At 55.0% G+C, this 14,674-nt stretch overlaps 1 protein-coding gene and 1 non-coding gene across 4 annotated transcripts in view; one reads left to right on the top strand and one right to left on the bottom strand.

Annotated features, from left to right (window-relative positions):
- CACNA1D (calcium voltage-gated channel subunit alpha1 D) overlaps positions 1-14,674 on the top strand; it is a 316,448-nt gene extending 301,774 nt beyond the window's left edge. For 2 of the 3 annotated variants that reach the window (XM_068557862.1, XM_068557863.1), the window contains 8 exons: positions 4,261-4,377; positions 5,091-5,458; positions 6,156-6,182; positions 7,379-7,528; positions 8,908-9,077; positions 11,835-11,956; positions 13,587-13,907; positions 14,381-14,674. In XM_068557862.1, coding sequence (XP_068413963.1) covers positions 4,261-4,377; positions 5,091-5,458; positions 6,156-6,182; positions 7,379-7,528; positions 8,908-9,077; positions 11,835-11,956; positions 13,587-13,907; positions 14,381-14,674 — 1,569 coding nt within the window. The remainder of the gene's footprint in view (positions 1-4,260; positions 4,378-5,090; positions 5,459-6,155; positions 6,183-7,378; positions 7,529-8,907; positions 9,078-11,834; positions 11,957-13,586; positions 13,908-14,380) is intronic. The other variant, XM_068557864.1, reaches the window with a different exon arrangement.
- TRNAW-CCA (transfer RNA tryptophan (anticodon CCA)) lies at positions 12,769-12,841 on the bottom strand. Its single transcript has one exon. It is a non-coding gene; the product is annotated as a tRNA-Trp (tRNA).

Raw genomic sequence — 14,674 nt, 5'->3', positions numbered from 1 at the left:
CACTGTGCATGACTCACGGGCGTGCCTTCCTCGTAATTCTAGCCCTTTATGTTTATATATAACTCGAGGACTGCTCATAATGGACGCAAAGGCCACACCATCACATTTTCCCTGGTGGAGAGCAATGACAAAAGAAGGGGTGTGCCTGTGTGTGATGTGTGTGCATGTGGGGATGCAGGGGAGGTGGGATGGCTTATGGATGAGCAGGTGTATGCTATGAGAATTTAATCTCCAGTTCTTTCTGCCGAGGGAGCTAGTCTAAAATGATCCCTTCTAATTGGGTAGGGGCAGAAGCCTGCTAAAGGGTTAACCAGAACTCGCCTTTAACAAGATGACCGAGCAGGGCCAGCCTTGGCTGCGGGAGACCTGCCTGTGATAGAGACCGGGCTCTGCTCTTTGGCTGGAGCCTGAAAGCCTGGCACTCATACCCGAAGATGGATGGCCTGGCCCAGTCCCGACTGGAGACTCACATCTCTTATCTGCACTGTTACAGTGTAGGTTCAGGAGGGGTTCCTGGGCGTTTCTACGAGCTGAGAGCTGGCAGACGACCGGTGTGAGTGATGGCGCTAGCTTAGGGAGACAGGCAGTGAAAGCATTTCAGATGCACCAGGTAGGAAAAACTTAACCCTGAAAGTGGGCAAGAGAAAGGAAGGTAAATGAATGTTCCTACTTGAGGTTAAAATATCATACATTTATGCTATTGCTTCAGAGATATTTACAGAGATTTATAGTTTGGGTTTTTTTTTTTTTTGGTGACTTAATCATTCACTAGAGTAAATATCTATAAAATTCCAATTAAATGGTGTCTAAAATTTAAAGCAGCAGTCTACAGGCGAAGCGCCAATATTTCTTTTTTTAACAAAAATATTTATGAGAACATCTAGCATTTAAAAATCAACCAGAAACTAGGCTTGATTCTGTTTAATATTTTATATGATTGGACATCTTAAAACAAATCAATAATGTTTATATTTTATAGCAATTCTGTGTTTATTCAAAACCGTAATTCTACTGTGATGTTAATGGAATTACTTTATATGGCTTTAATTGTGTTGGTTTAAATGCTAATGACCACATTTCAAATTAAAATAGTATTTTGCTGATAGAGGTAGACACAGATATGCCATATGAAAGAATAGATAATTTTACTGATTGCAAAGTGTTTATTTCAAGAAAAAAAATGTTCTTTTTTTTTTTAAAGGGCTGTGAGAAAAAGGTAATTTTTTCAAGAGTTTAAGATAGATTTCTGCACTTTGGGAATTGGAACTTGTGCCTATGGAATTTTTGGAGCAGCCCAAGCTACCTTTTAGCTTGATATGTGTGCTAGAAAATTTTTCATTATCATGTTTTGTGATATGTAATAAATTCAGGGTGCTGTGCTTAAGCTTCGTTTCAATTCAAGTTTGGGAACTTCTGTTTCCCTCATTCCCAACCCTGGCAGACACCCCTACTTCCCATAGTACCTCCCCCCTCCCTCCCCGTCTGTCCTTCCTCAGATCCCCTGTAAAAGAGTAAAGTCAGTCTCTGACTCATAGAAGGTGTGTTCCTTCCTGCGTGGAGCAAGCAAAATATAATCATGATTTCTGAGCCTCTGCTTTCCTGTCTGGGAAGAGTGATGCTTTATCTCCTCCTTTGATGTCTCTTTAATAAATGTGTTGTCCTTATTTGTCTTTGGACGTGGCCTCTTGGGCCACCTCTCAATTTCCTCCATGATTTATGTTGCAAGCAAATTCTCTGTCCTGTGTTTGTTCACTGCTCTCTCCTAATCTTGTGTATCACTGAAGACATGCTGGAGACAGTTTTTGTTTTTATTATGCAATTATGTCATGTGTGTATTTCAGTGAAATGTCAGCCCGTCAACAGAGGATGATGTTAAAAATTATCCAAATAAATAGTTTTCTATTTCTTCTAATCAGACCTAGTCCAGTCAGTTGCATGGCAGTGAATAGGATTATCTGTCGTTATTTAAACAGTTTTCCTGGCCCACACTGCCTTGGGACATGGATTAAGGTACATAATTTACCTGGGGATGTTGACTCGGTGCATTGTCACCTGTGTGTGTTTTGTGGCAATGGAAGTGGGTGTCTCAAACCTGGTCTCTTGTTTGGGAGCCTCAGATATGTAACAGCTCTTTCTTTCCAGTGATCCAAAATCAGATGGTGAAACTCTGGCTTCGTTTATCTTCCCTTGATAACTGTGCCCTACAGAACACTGCCTGGATGAATTGCAGGCTGTTCAGTACTACTGGGTTCAACTTTGCTGCCCAGGCCTGCCGCTCTGCTGTGCAAGAGCTTTCATCCACTTGGCATTAGAGTTGCCTTCTTGATGTTTCCCTGAGAATGGTGCGGGTCTGCCTCTAAGAGAGATGATTTCCCAGGCTCAGATGTGCTGGAAGCGGGGTCCTGAGAGAGGAAAAGAGTGAGCGTGTGTGTGTGTGTGTGCGTGTACATGTGTGTGCATGTAGGTGTACGTGTGGGCACGTCTGAGTGCGTGTGTCTGGTGCCTGTGATCAGAGGGACAGGTGAGTGAGGGGCAGCCTCACTGACCACACCACAAACTGTTCTGGGTTTGGCCCTGGGACCCGTGTGTCCTTCCCCTGCGAGACCACAGCCCTCTTAGCCGGGAACCTTAAGGCTTTGACTCCAGGCAGCTCGCTCACCCCCACAGTTCATAAAATGGAAAGGTCTGGGGCTCCTGTATGCAAAGAATGGTTCAAACCAGACGCAGCCTGGTGTGCCATCTTTGAAAGGATCCTCTCGTAGGCTGAGGGCTATTACGAACGAAGCCATTTTCACAGGAGCCCCTTGGGCGGTTCCATATGACTGCAGGAGACCGGTCTGAGTGTTCCCACACTCGTGGGCTTGGTCCTGCCGGATCTGGCAAGATGGGAGCCACCCTCCCCTCCCCCCTCCCCCCACCCCTCCCCCTCCACTGCCGGGCATGTCTCAAACGTGGTCATCATGCTTTGTCTGTGCCCTGTACCACCCGCTGCTGGGGCTTGTGGAGGAAGGACAGGGAGTGGTTCCCCCCCTCACACCGGGGGGTGTTAGCTGCAGATGGAGACCCACACAGCCACGGCCTCAGACGTTCTCCACACCTTTAGTGACTACTGAGGTGCAGACAGACGGCCGGCAGGTGAGGGGGTACCACCCGGGTACAGGACGGGTGACCTTAGACTGGGGACAGGGAGGGAATGCCTCTTTCCGATGCCAGTCTTTTTGTGTCCAAGGATAGAGTAACTGTACTCTCCCTATTAGCATGCCATTTTTCTTCAAATTGTTGGTCAAAACATCATAATTTTCTCAGAGCCAGCAACCACCCCTCCCCCATAGGTAGTCCATAAGCATCTCGAATATTTCCCTAGAGAAATTAAGTACAATGGGAGGGCTTCTCCCAGGCCCTGTCCCACTGGAACCCGGGGTCCAGGGTGAGGAAGGCCGGCCGTGAGGGCCTCAGGGAAATGCATAATGTCCGTGAGGGGCCTGAAGGGGTCACCTGGCAGGTCTGGCACCGCCTCCAGAGGCTGGAGCCCCTTTCAGTGGGTTGTGGTCTTCAAGAGGATGACCCAACCATTGGCGAGTTCTCCGCCTGAGCACAGGCTGCGGGCCCAGGTGCCAGCAGGTGGCCACGGAGCCTGGCCCTGCACAGCAGCGCAGGTCTGTGCGTGTCCGTCCATCGCGTTCTGGTCCTGAGTGTGCTGGTGGCTGCAGTGTGTTGTGTCCCTCCCTCGTTCCCATGGCTTTGAAGCAGAACCAGCGGCCCCGTTGGCTGCCTGGTCTGCTTGCCCTCTGGCACCTGCACTAGGCTTCTCATCCTGGACACAGCCAGCGAGCGCCTGCCACCCTCCCTGTAAAACAGCCGCGCCGTGCTCCTCGCCCCGTCCGAGGCTCTGGGAGATGGCGCTTTGCAGGCCGTCCTTCTGTAGACGGTCATTTACACATGGGCCTGGGCTCCTGGCCATGGCAGACCCTAGTACTAGTAAGCAAGCACTGTTCCCTGCGAGTGGGGGTATTTGAAAAGGCGGTCACTGGCCTCAAGCATCCCAGCCCAGGACCATCTTGAACTCCTGACCACACCCTACAACCCTGAGGCTGCAGGGACACCATCAGTTACATTCAAACAAGTGGTCAGTTCCCTGGATTGTCCTTTGGAGAAACCTTCCCCTCCCACAACTGAATCAGGCAGGAGCAAAGCCAGGACCCAGGCTGGGCCCAGGCCACCCGTGTTGTCTAACCTGTTTTGCCATTTTCATTGATCTAGGCGGGATTAAGGACACTGCACGACATTGGGCCAGAAATCCGGCGTGCTATATCATGTGATTTGCAAGATGATGAGCCGGAGGAAACAAAAGGCGACGAAGAAGAAGATGTGTTCAAAGTAATTATTCCACGCCTAGCTACACACTGGCCACTTGGAAATAGCGGGGCAGGAGTCCAGTTGGGGCAGTTAACCATCTGCCAAAGAGCCTGGAGAATGCACACCAGCCCCAGGGCCTAGAGGGGCTTGTGGACCATGCCCTCCCCCCTGCAGACCCTCCCCGTTCAGCAGCACCCCTTCTAGGGCCAGGCCTGCTCCTTCCCTGAGCTTTTGCTCCTCTGCCCCACACCGGCCACTTCGGAGGAGCTCGGTCACGACCACTGGCCGGCGTGGATGAGCATCCTGGGTCCTCCTAGCAGCTGCTGGCCCTCCCTACCCCTTCTTCCCCGGGCCGGCTCTTTGATCTGCCAGCGGGCCCTCCACTTCCCAGCCCCCGGCCCAGAGACCTGCCTGCCGCCCAACCTCAGCCACTGGGGCTGCCGACAGCCCTGCTGGGCGAAAGTCAGCTCACCTTGGAGCAACCGGAAGAGTGCACTTGAATGACAGCCGAGCGCTTGCTCCCCAGCTCAGGAGTCGGTAACCTTCCTCATTTCAGGGGGACCAGCTGACGCACACAGTCACCCTGGTCACTGAGACACTCAAGACTGTTTTACAGGGATTCTATGGAGCTTACCTAGAATTTGTTTTTCGTGTAGAAAAAAAATTACCTAACATAGCTAGCCTGCATCAAATATTTGTTAAATTACCTGGTGTTGTCTCCCATTATTTTGCAGAGAAATGGTGCCCTGCTTGGAAACCATGTCAATCATGTTAATAGTGATAGGAGAGATTCCCTTCAGCAGACCAATACCACCCACCGTCCCCTGCATGTCCAAAGGCCTTCAATTCCACCTGCAAGTGATACTGAGAAACCGCTGTTTCCTCCAGCAGGAAATTCGGTGTGTCATAACCATCATAACCATAATTCCATAGGAAAGCAAGTTCCCAGCTCAACAAATGCCAATCTCAATAATGCCAATATGTCCAAAGCTGCCCCTGGAAAACGGCCCAGCATTGGGAACCTTGAGCATGTGTCTGAAAATGGGCATCATTCCTTCCACAAGCATGGCCGTGAGCCTCAAAGAAGGTCCAGTATTAAAAGGTAACGTTTAAGATGTGTTTGCACTTGGTAATGTAGTGTCGGCCCGAGGCGGGTCTTTCTCCCGTCTCTGGCACAGGTGGGAGGCTCCCTGCGGGCATTGGTGTTGGGACCTGTGAGTGCCTCCAGGTCACAGCTTCTTCAGGCACTGGCCATGGGATGAACCCAAAGGATAAAGGGCCACCTGCCACCCTGCATCCTGCTCTACGCGATGCCCCTTAACACAGGAGCAGCCGCAAACTCTACCTTCCCCGACTGTACCGCATACTTAGGCACTGGCAGACTTTTCCTGTAAAGGGCCAGAGAGTAAATATTTTAGGGTTGGAGCCTCATACAGTCTCTGTTGTAGCTAGTCACCTCTGTTATCGTAGCAAGAAGCCAGCCATAAATCATATGTAAGCGTACGGGTGCAGCTGTGTCCCGATAAACCTTTATTTGTGGACACTGAAATGTGAACTTCATGCACTCATGTGCGATGAAATATTTTTCTTCCTTTGATTTTGCTTCAGTCCTTTAAAAGAATAAAAACTGTAGCTTGTGGGCCATGCAAAAACAGGTGACGGCCTGTATTCAGCCCATGAACCGTAGTTTGCCGACCCCTGCTCTAGGGAGTAGCTTGATATATTTGCTTTTTAAATTTTGCTAGAAATATTTAACTTCTATCTTCTCCCTCCCTCCCCTGTTATGCTTTCCTGGATAGAACCCGCTATTATGAAACTTACATTAGGTATGTGCTCATTGCCTGTGCTTATGTGTTAAATACTGTGTGTTCTAAGTGGGACCAGATGGCCTCTCTGAGTGCTGAGAGATGAGAAAGGCCTGGGAGCCAGCTAGCCTAGTGCAGGGCGTTACAGCCCAGGGCTGTGGACGCAGAGCTTTCAGATCCATATCTGCACAGACTGTGTTACCATCCAAGGACCTAAGTTCACATGCAGCGTGCCCACAGCTATAGCCCCACAGGCCTCAGTGCGGCGCTGGGAGAGCCCCTGGCCTGTGGAGCTGGGCAGTCGTGCTGGTCTCTGGGGTCAGGCCTCTTGTGGAGGCTTTGTAAAAGCGTGACCCCCCCACCTCCTGAAGACCAGGAGCCAGGCCTTCTCCTTTGTCTCCTGGGCAGCCCCCTACCCACGGGCAGTATACCCTGCTCCCTGTTTGTTGAACCCAGTTGAACTGTGGGTGGGATGGTCATGGTGTTGGGCACAGGGAGGATAGATGTCCTGCTTTAATGGTCTCAAGTTAGAAGTTACTTGAGCTGGAGGAGGGTGGGAGAGAGTGAAGAGCTTGGAGGAAGCACAGTCCTCCGTGTGGAGAGCAGTGATGCCACAGGGCCTGGCCGGCTTTCCTGAGGGCTGAGGCCAGGACATCTGGGTTTCGGGGAGGCATCACGACAGTCCTGGGGCAGGGCTGTCTTTGAAAACGTGGTGGACATTGTCCGGGAGAGTCTCCCTCCCCTGGGGCCCTGTACTCAAAACTCCTGTCACCTTTCCTGGGTCAGATGCAGTGTGAAGTTGGGACCCTCTTTGCTCCAGGCTCTGAAGGCACCTTGGGCCGGGGTAAGGAGGAGCAGGGATCCGACCAGGTGGCCTGGGAGCCCATCACTGCAGGTCTCTAGGTCCATTTTCTTGCTCCATTCCCAAACTACATCTACTCTTTCGGTTCTCAGGCCTCTGGGGGTAGTGGTGTGGCACTAGCATCGTCAAGGCACTGAGAGAGAAACCCCTTCCTGGTACGTGCGTGCGCACACACATAGACACACACACACAGCCCCGTTGCCAGAGGCATTAACAGTCCAGCCCCCCTTGAGGCAGGAGCACGCAGGGAGATGCCAGGGCACCTCGGGCAGGGCCGCTGTGGCCACCGCTGAGGCACGGCCCGAGGAGCGTCTGCCGCCCGCCCAGCCGCTCAGGCCCTCCCTCCCAACTGCAGGTCTGACTCAGGAGACGAGCAGTTCCCAGCTATTTGCCGGGAAGACCCCGAGATACACGGCTACTTCAGGGAGCCCTGCTGCTTGGGGGAGCAGGAGTACTTCAGCAGTGAGGAGTGCTACGAGGACGACAGCTCGCCCACCGGGAGCAGGTGAGGGCTCTGTGGCTCGGGATGACCTTAGGAGGCCTTGCTGTCTCCTGGCCCTGGGGCTCCGCCTGCTCACGAAGCCACGGGCCACCTGCTGCTGCCCTTGGGACTGTCCTGGGAAGCAAAGCAGGAGCACAGCCTCCAGGCCACGGGAGAAGCCAGGGCAGGAGAAATAGGACTGGAGAGAGGCAGAGTGGAGGCTGGTTTTGCAGGCCTGTTGACTTATTTCCACCAGGGGCCCACCCATGAGGCTTTAGTATGGGCTCTAGAAATGAGAGCCTTTGCTAAATGCTGAGCGCTCTGGGCTGGGGGCTCTCGCCGTGTAGCAGGTCATCGGCCCAGAGCTTGGTCGGTCTTAATGGACCGCGCCTGCTTCCCGCTCCGATCAGGTGGTCCCTCCTAGAGGTGAGGGGACAAGAGGTCAGAGTGCCACCACTCAGCAGATGTGCCTCTCTAGGCTCCTGTCCTGAAGAAGGCAGGTATGAGGTGAAAGTGGACACTTTGCTTTAGGACATGTAGCAGGCAGTGCAGGGGGACAAAGGCCACCCACCACCCTCTTCTCTGTAAAGTGCATCCCACTGTGACCGGTGGCCCACTGAAGTGGACGTGGTTCTGTGGTGAGGTCACTTGTGGCGTCTGAGATGTTGTTAAACATCAGCCTCGTCTTTCAGGCCAGCCACAGCCGAGCCTCCCTCACCCTGCTCTGCGCCACGGCCTTCCGCAGGCCTCCCTGGACGCCTGACTTGCAGAGCCACTGGTTCTGAGCCAGCTGCATTCTGAGTTTCCGTCTTCAGGGCCTTTGCTCAAACCATGACCACCCCTTGGATGCCCTTTCCCCACCTGTGCTCACCTAATCCCACCTTCCCTTCAAGGGCCTGCCCCTCCCTCCTCTGACTGGAATTGAAATGCCCCACCCCCCGCCCCGAGAACCCACAGAGCCCCACCCTGAGCCCCTCTCTTCCAGCGCCCACCTTCGCCAGCCTGCGTTAGAATTCCGTGTGCATGAGGTATTTGCTAAGCTCCTTGACCGCGCCTCATGCATCTTCGTGTCCCAGGCGCCCCGCCCAGCACCTGGCCGAGGGCAGACCCTCGGGAAGAAGTGAGCGGGTGATAGTCAAGCTTGCAGGGCATCTGCAGTCCACATCTGACCGGGATCTGAGGCTGCCCCAGGGAGGGAAAACACCAGCACCTCACTCATCGCAGGTCTGCCGTCCTGAACCTTCCTGTAGCAGCCCTTGCCCTCCATCTAGAATTTTCCATGGAGCTGAGGGCTGCCTTGTTCTACTTGTGTCCAAGGTGGTGGGGAGAGGACTGTGACGTGGGCTTGCTAATTAGTCTCTCACGTGTCCCTTGCTCTCTCTTCTGGCCTTTTCGATCACCAGGCAAAGCTACAGCTGTGGCTACTACACCCGATACCCAGGCAGCAGCTTGGACTTCGAGCGGCCTCGAGGCTACCATCACCCCCAAAGCTTCTCGGAGGATGATGACTCGCCTGTCTGCTATGATTCCCGGAGGTCTCCAAGGAGACGCCTGCTCCCTCCCACCCCAACATGTGAGGCCAGATTTTTTGTTTGGGAGCGAGGCTCACGGAGAGCAGTGTGCCTCTCCCCCTGCCCCAGCCCGGGGGTGGTGACGGACGTGGTCCTGCCATGTTGGGGGCCTCCAGTCCTCGAGACCCGCCCCCTAGTTGGAGATGCTGTTGGCTTTCTTTCTCATCTGTGTGCCACGTGGTAGGGCTTAAAGCGCTTCCTGCTGAGAACAGAGAGAGACAGTGTGAGGGCCCAGAGTTGCACGGTATGTAGCACCTGATGAGGGGTTTTCTGTGCGCCTCATCACTGCCTTTGAGCTTGGGATCTGCCCTGACAGGTAGGCGAGACATGCACCACGGTGTTGATAGGCCCACTCCCCAGATGGGGCAGTGACCCCTTAGAGGGCGGAGGATGGGCCCACGCACAGAGTGGACTTGAGCCCAGGCCTCTTACCAAGGCCCGTGCCTCTGAGGAGCAGCTGGGGGTTCTTGTTGTCCACCCTTCCTCCTCTCTCCCACCTTTGCCTTGGTCTGCCGGTGCTCTCTGCTCATGGTAGGTTGTGGCCTTGCTGGTGACCTCTAGGGTAGGCGCTCCCATCCTGGGGCCAAGGAATCCCGTCCCGCAGAGAAGGGGCAGGGGCTGGCTGCTCCCTGACCTGGTTTTCGTGTGCAGGTGGCATCAGTGGTGCCACCAGGAGATCTGGGTCACCCCCAGTGAGGAACTTGAGCGGAGGAAGGAAACACAGCAGTGGCCCCTGCCAGTTCCTGGCTGGGTAGTTTGATTTTGGACATGAGGACATTTTGATGCTGGTTAAAGAATATCCACTTCTGGCGTTTCTGAAGAATGAGGCATATTTTGGGGTAGGACTCTAATCAGTAACCAAAAATAACCAAGACACAGCGGCTCTGCGTCTGCCATCTAGTGCGCGGTAACAAGTGCAGTTGGGTGGTGCCCAGGTCCTATCTCTCTCCAGCTGTCATAGCCCTGCTGGGAAGTGTAATCAGACCCGTTTCCATGGTTAATATTTAATTCTACAGCCCCAAACACAAGCTGCTAAACAGAGCAGTTCTGGGGTCCATCAGTACCAGGTGATGCACACGCAGGCAAGGCTGGACAGAGGCCCCTGGCCCTGTGAGTTCCACTGCCCTCCTGTGACCTCCCTTCCTCCCTTTGGTGGCCACGATAATCACCATTCGCAGGCGCCGCCTCTGTGAATCAAGGACCCTGAGCGGGCAAGAGTGGCTGCCCTCTTTATTTTTAAGAGTGAATAAATTAAATGCATCTTATTTGCTTTGCTGCCCATCCATTCGGACCTCAGGCAGGGAGACCACGGAGCCCCTGTGTTCTCAGCCACAGCGGGATTACTTCCCCCATTAGATACGGTGGTGCAGAGCAAAAGAGAGGATCCACTTTCAAAGCTGAAAGGTGCTGCCTGAATGACAGCGGTGGTAGTTTTCCTTTCCTGGCTCCATCCTCTGGCCCCACCATCTGACCCTAGGAGGGTCCGAGAGGTGGTGCTGACCAGGGAGGCCCGTCCTCCTCTTAGAACACTTAAGTTCGGTCCCGCGTGGCACGTGGAGGGAAGGCTGTCTGATGCGGATGGCAGGTGTCCGTGTCCCATGTCGGCAACTGGATGAGGAGGCCCAGCAGGCCCCACGGTGTGCGTCGGGCCCGCGAAACAGGGCTCGTTGTCTGTCTGGTCCCTCCCTGTTGGGCAGTGGCCGGCAAGGGCTCAGTCTGGTCTCCATGCGCTTTTGGAGCCTGGCCCCCAGAGAACGGGCTCTGCAGCTTTGCGTGCGGTCCCAGGATGCCGGGGGCCTCCCCAAGCTGGTCCCTGCAGTTTTCCAGTGCGGTAATTAGGGGGGTGTGGAGTGTTGCCGGGGCATGAGAAACGCCCCGTGAGCTTAGAAAGCAGAGTTCAAGAAAGGACTGTTGAGGTGACCCAGCGCTGCCTCGCAGGCCACCAGTAAGGCTGCCGAGGCAGCTCCACGGCGGTAGCGCCTGAGGGGACGTGTCCTGGGGAGGCCTCTGGCCTGTGCTCGGGGCCCAGAATTCAGACTGATCTCCCGGGCCTGGCGCCCTGTGAAGCCACGAGTTCTGGATCATCTTGTCATCACTCGACGTGTTTATTATAAGCCTCTATTCAAAGTGGCTGTTAACAGGGCAGCCAACCGCATTTTTTAAAGTTCCAGGTATCCTTTCTTGTTTGTTCTGTCTTCAGGGCTAGGGAAGCTGGGTCTTTCCCCCCAAAAGGCTCTGCTTATTACCTGGTTGAGCTATTAGGGCAGGTAGCAAACAGAAGTGTAAACACAACACAGGAGCACCAGCAGGATGCTCCAGCCCCCAGGGACACTCAGGATGTCTGGAAGGTGAGAACGGGGCAGTCAGCAAGCGTCTCTGGGATTCTAGAACGACGTCGTGTACTTGACCCGGAATGCTGTGTCCCCACCACGTGCAGGGACAGGGGCCTAGGGTCAGAACAGCCACCCTCTGGCTGCCTCTAGCTCCTCCCCCTGAGAACAGGTGTGGCAGGGAGGAGAAATTGACTTGCTCTTTCGAAAACATCCCTTAGTTGGGCTGCTGCTTCCTCCCTCCCAAAGTTCTGAGACACCACCCCCGCCCCCCCCCCCCCCCCCCCCCGTGCCCAATGCTTTTTCTTGGATGCCTTGCTTGCTTCCTCCTGGGCCCCCTGCTGAATGTCCAGGGGGCTGCCCTGACCCCAGAGCCCCGGGGCCCTGACGGCCGGTTTCACAGCTGCATGGTGTGCTTTAACTTCTCAGCCCCCCGGAGATCCTCCTTCAACTTCGAGTGCCTGCGCCGGCACAGCAGCCAGGAGGAGGTCCCGCCATCCCCCGCCTTCCCCCACCGCACGGCCCTGCCTCTGCACCTGATGCAGCAACAGGTGAGCCGGCACACCTGGCCCTGCCCCCAGGGCCGATGGGCACCCCGTCCCCCTTGGCTGCCAGCACTGGCGGGAAGGGGGACCCTTCACAAACACTCTGGTTCAGTCCTGCGACAACCTCGCCAAATAGAAACTATCATGAACCCTGTTCTACGGAGAGCAAGCATCACAGAGGGAAGGTGACATCCCTGAGCTCACACAGGAGGTGAGTGGCCGAGTTGGCATTTGAGTCCCAGGCTGCCAGCTTCCAGAGCCGGGCTCTCAGCCTAGCTGCACACACCCTTCCTCGGCACTGAAGGCAGGGCCTGGGACAAGCCACACTGCAGGGAGTGGCGGCCGCTTGACTGACCCTGAACAATCGGTGCTGCCCTTTGCTCTGAGAGGTTGCCCCGTCATTTACGGAGCCCTCTGGGGGCCGGGCCCTGGGGTCACGAGGGTGTGGGAGCCTCCGACCTGCCTGCAAGGGGGGGTGTAGTCCAGGGAGACCGGCCTGTCAGGGCGGCCGGACAGGAGGGAGCCCAGGGCCTGGAGGGCCTGCGGGGCTTTGCCTCCAGGACAAGGGTATGGTACTTTGTCTTCCTGAAAAGAGCACATCAGAGATGCTGTCCTCTTGTGTCCGTGTGTGTCTGGGTCAGGTGGGAGCACACACGGTATGGTTTGCTTCTTACCCTGAGCGTCCATTTCAGAGTTTCTGTTCAGGTCTGCCAACCTTTTGCCTTTCTGCCTTCCTTTTTTAAAAAAACTTATTTATTTGGCTGTGCCGGGTTATAGTTGCAGCATGCTGGATCTTAGTTGTGGCAGGCGGGATCTAGTTCCCTGACCAGGGATCGAACCTGGGCCCCCTGCGTCTGGAACGCAGAGTCTTAACCACTGGACCACCAGGGAAGTCCACTGCCTTCCATTTTTTTATGTTAAGTTTTGTGTGCTGCTTTGTCCTGGACGGAGGACAAACCTCTGGAAGGCCCTGGCCATCGCATGCCACACACCAAGTAGGCATGGAGGTCTACGTGGGCTTGTGCGTGACAGTGCCTTGTCCCCTGCTGCCCCGCCCTGCCTCCCCCAGGCGGTCCTGGCTTCCGATTTGGCCACAGGCCTGTGCTGTTCATAAACCCGGCCTCACCGTCCCCCTCTGCAGAGTGGGATGCCGGGGCAGACCTGCCATGGCGCCTCTGGAGGTGGAAGAAGCAGGCTTGTACCTCGTGCTTCTGAGCAGAGCGCTGGCCGCGGGATGAGTTGCCCTAAAGAGAACCAGCCTGTTTCCCTACGAGCGCTGGGCGCCGTCAGCTTGCCCTGAACGCACTTCCCTATTCAAACCCGGAGTGAACCGGGAGGCATGTTTATACCCCACAGCTTGTGTGTCTTCCCTGTTTGTTCATGCTTCTAAGCAATTTCACCAATAACTGATTCCTACCTGGGAACAGTCACAGGAAATATATTACGCATTTGGGGGAAAAGAAAACACGGTCTGCTAGAAAGCCAAGTTTTTACGGCCATTTCATTGAATTACTCAGTGTGCTGTGTCCTTCTGAAGCCCCTGTAAAACAGCGCCTCCAGCCTGGTCTGTTTTGAGGGGGCCCGAGGCCGGGACCTCTGAGGACCTCTGGTCTCCCCACTTCCTCTTTCTCCTCAGATCATGGCAGTCGCCGGCCTAGATTCCAGCAAAGCCCAGAAGTACTCGCCGAGCCACTCCACCCGGTCGTGGGCCACCCCGCCAGCGACCCCGTCGTACAGGGACTGGACGCCGTGCTACACCCCACTGATCCAGGTCGAGCGGTCGGAGGCCCCGGACCAGGTCAACGGCAGCCTACCGTCCCTGCACCGCAGCTCGTGGTACACGGATGAGCCCGGCGTCTCCTATCGGACGTTCACACCAGCCAGCCTGACCGTCCCCAGCAGCTTCCACAACAAAAACAGCGACAAGCAGAGGAGCGCAGACAGCTTGGTGGAGGCGGTGAGTGTGGCCGCGGAGTCTGCACGGGAGGCGGAACTGGGGAGAGCCGCGCGCAGCAGGAGCGGGTGGTGGTTCTGAGGGCAGGTGGGCTCCGGAGCCCCGATGCCGGGCTTCTGAACCTGGACACCGCCCACTTCTTAGCAGCAAGGATGGTACTTAAAGCATGAATATAAAAACAGCACCCCTGCCGGGTTTCATCAGCTAGCTGTACCTAGGATTGTGTGTGCTGTTCCTGCAAATATGACTAGCTTGTACTGAAACATCTGTCCGCAGTGGGTTACACTCTCGTTGGGCCACGTGCAGTGTTTGAGCTCCTTCAGATTTTCAAAGCCATTCACCTTCCCTCTTAGTTACCATGTATGGGGTCTAGCAGACATAACTGGCTGAGTCCCAAGGTCACATCGTGCAGTCAGTGCTTGAGGTGCTTTTTCTGTCCTTTTGCATTCGTGCCACCGATCCTCTTTCCTGTACAGGTTCTGATATCCGAAGGCTTAGGACGGTATGCGAGGGACCCAAAATTCGTGTCAGCGACAAAACACGAAATCGCCGATGCCTGTGACCTAACCATCGACGAGATGGAGAGTGCAGCCAGCAACCTGCTGAACGGGAATGTGCATCCCCGGGCCAATGGGGACGTGGGGCCCGTCTCACACCGGCAGGACTACGAGCTCCAGGACTTCGGGCCCGGCTACAGCGACGAGGAGCCGGACCCCGGGAGGGATGAGGAGGACCTGGCAGATGAAATGATTTGCATCACCACCCTGTAG

The sequence above is a fragment of the Eschrichtius robustus genome, chromosome 12, assembly GCF_028021215.1.
Source record: "Eschrichtius robustus isolate mEscRob2 chromosome 12, mEscRob2.pri, whole genome shotgun sequence".
NCBI lineage: Eukaryota > Metazoa > Chordata > Mammalia > Artiodactyla > Eschrichtiidae > Eschrichtius > Eschrichtius robustus.
This window is presented reverse-complemented; position numbering and strand designations above follow the sequence as displayed.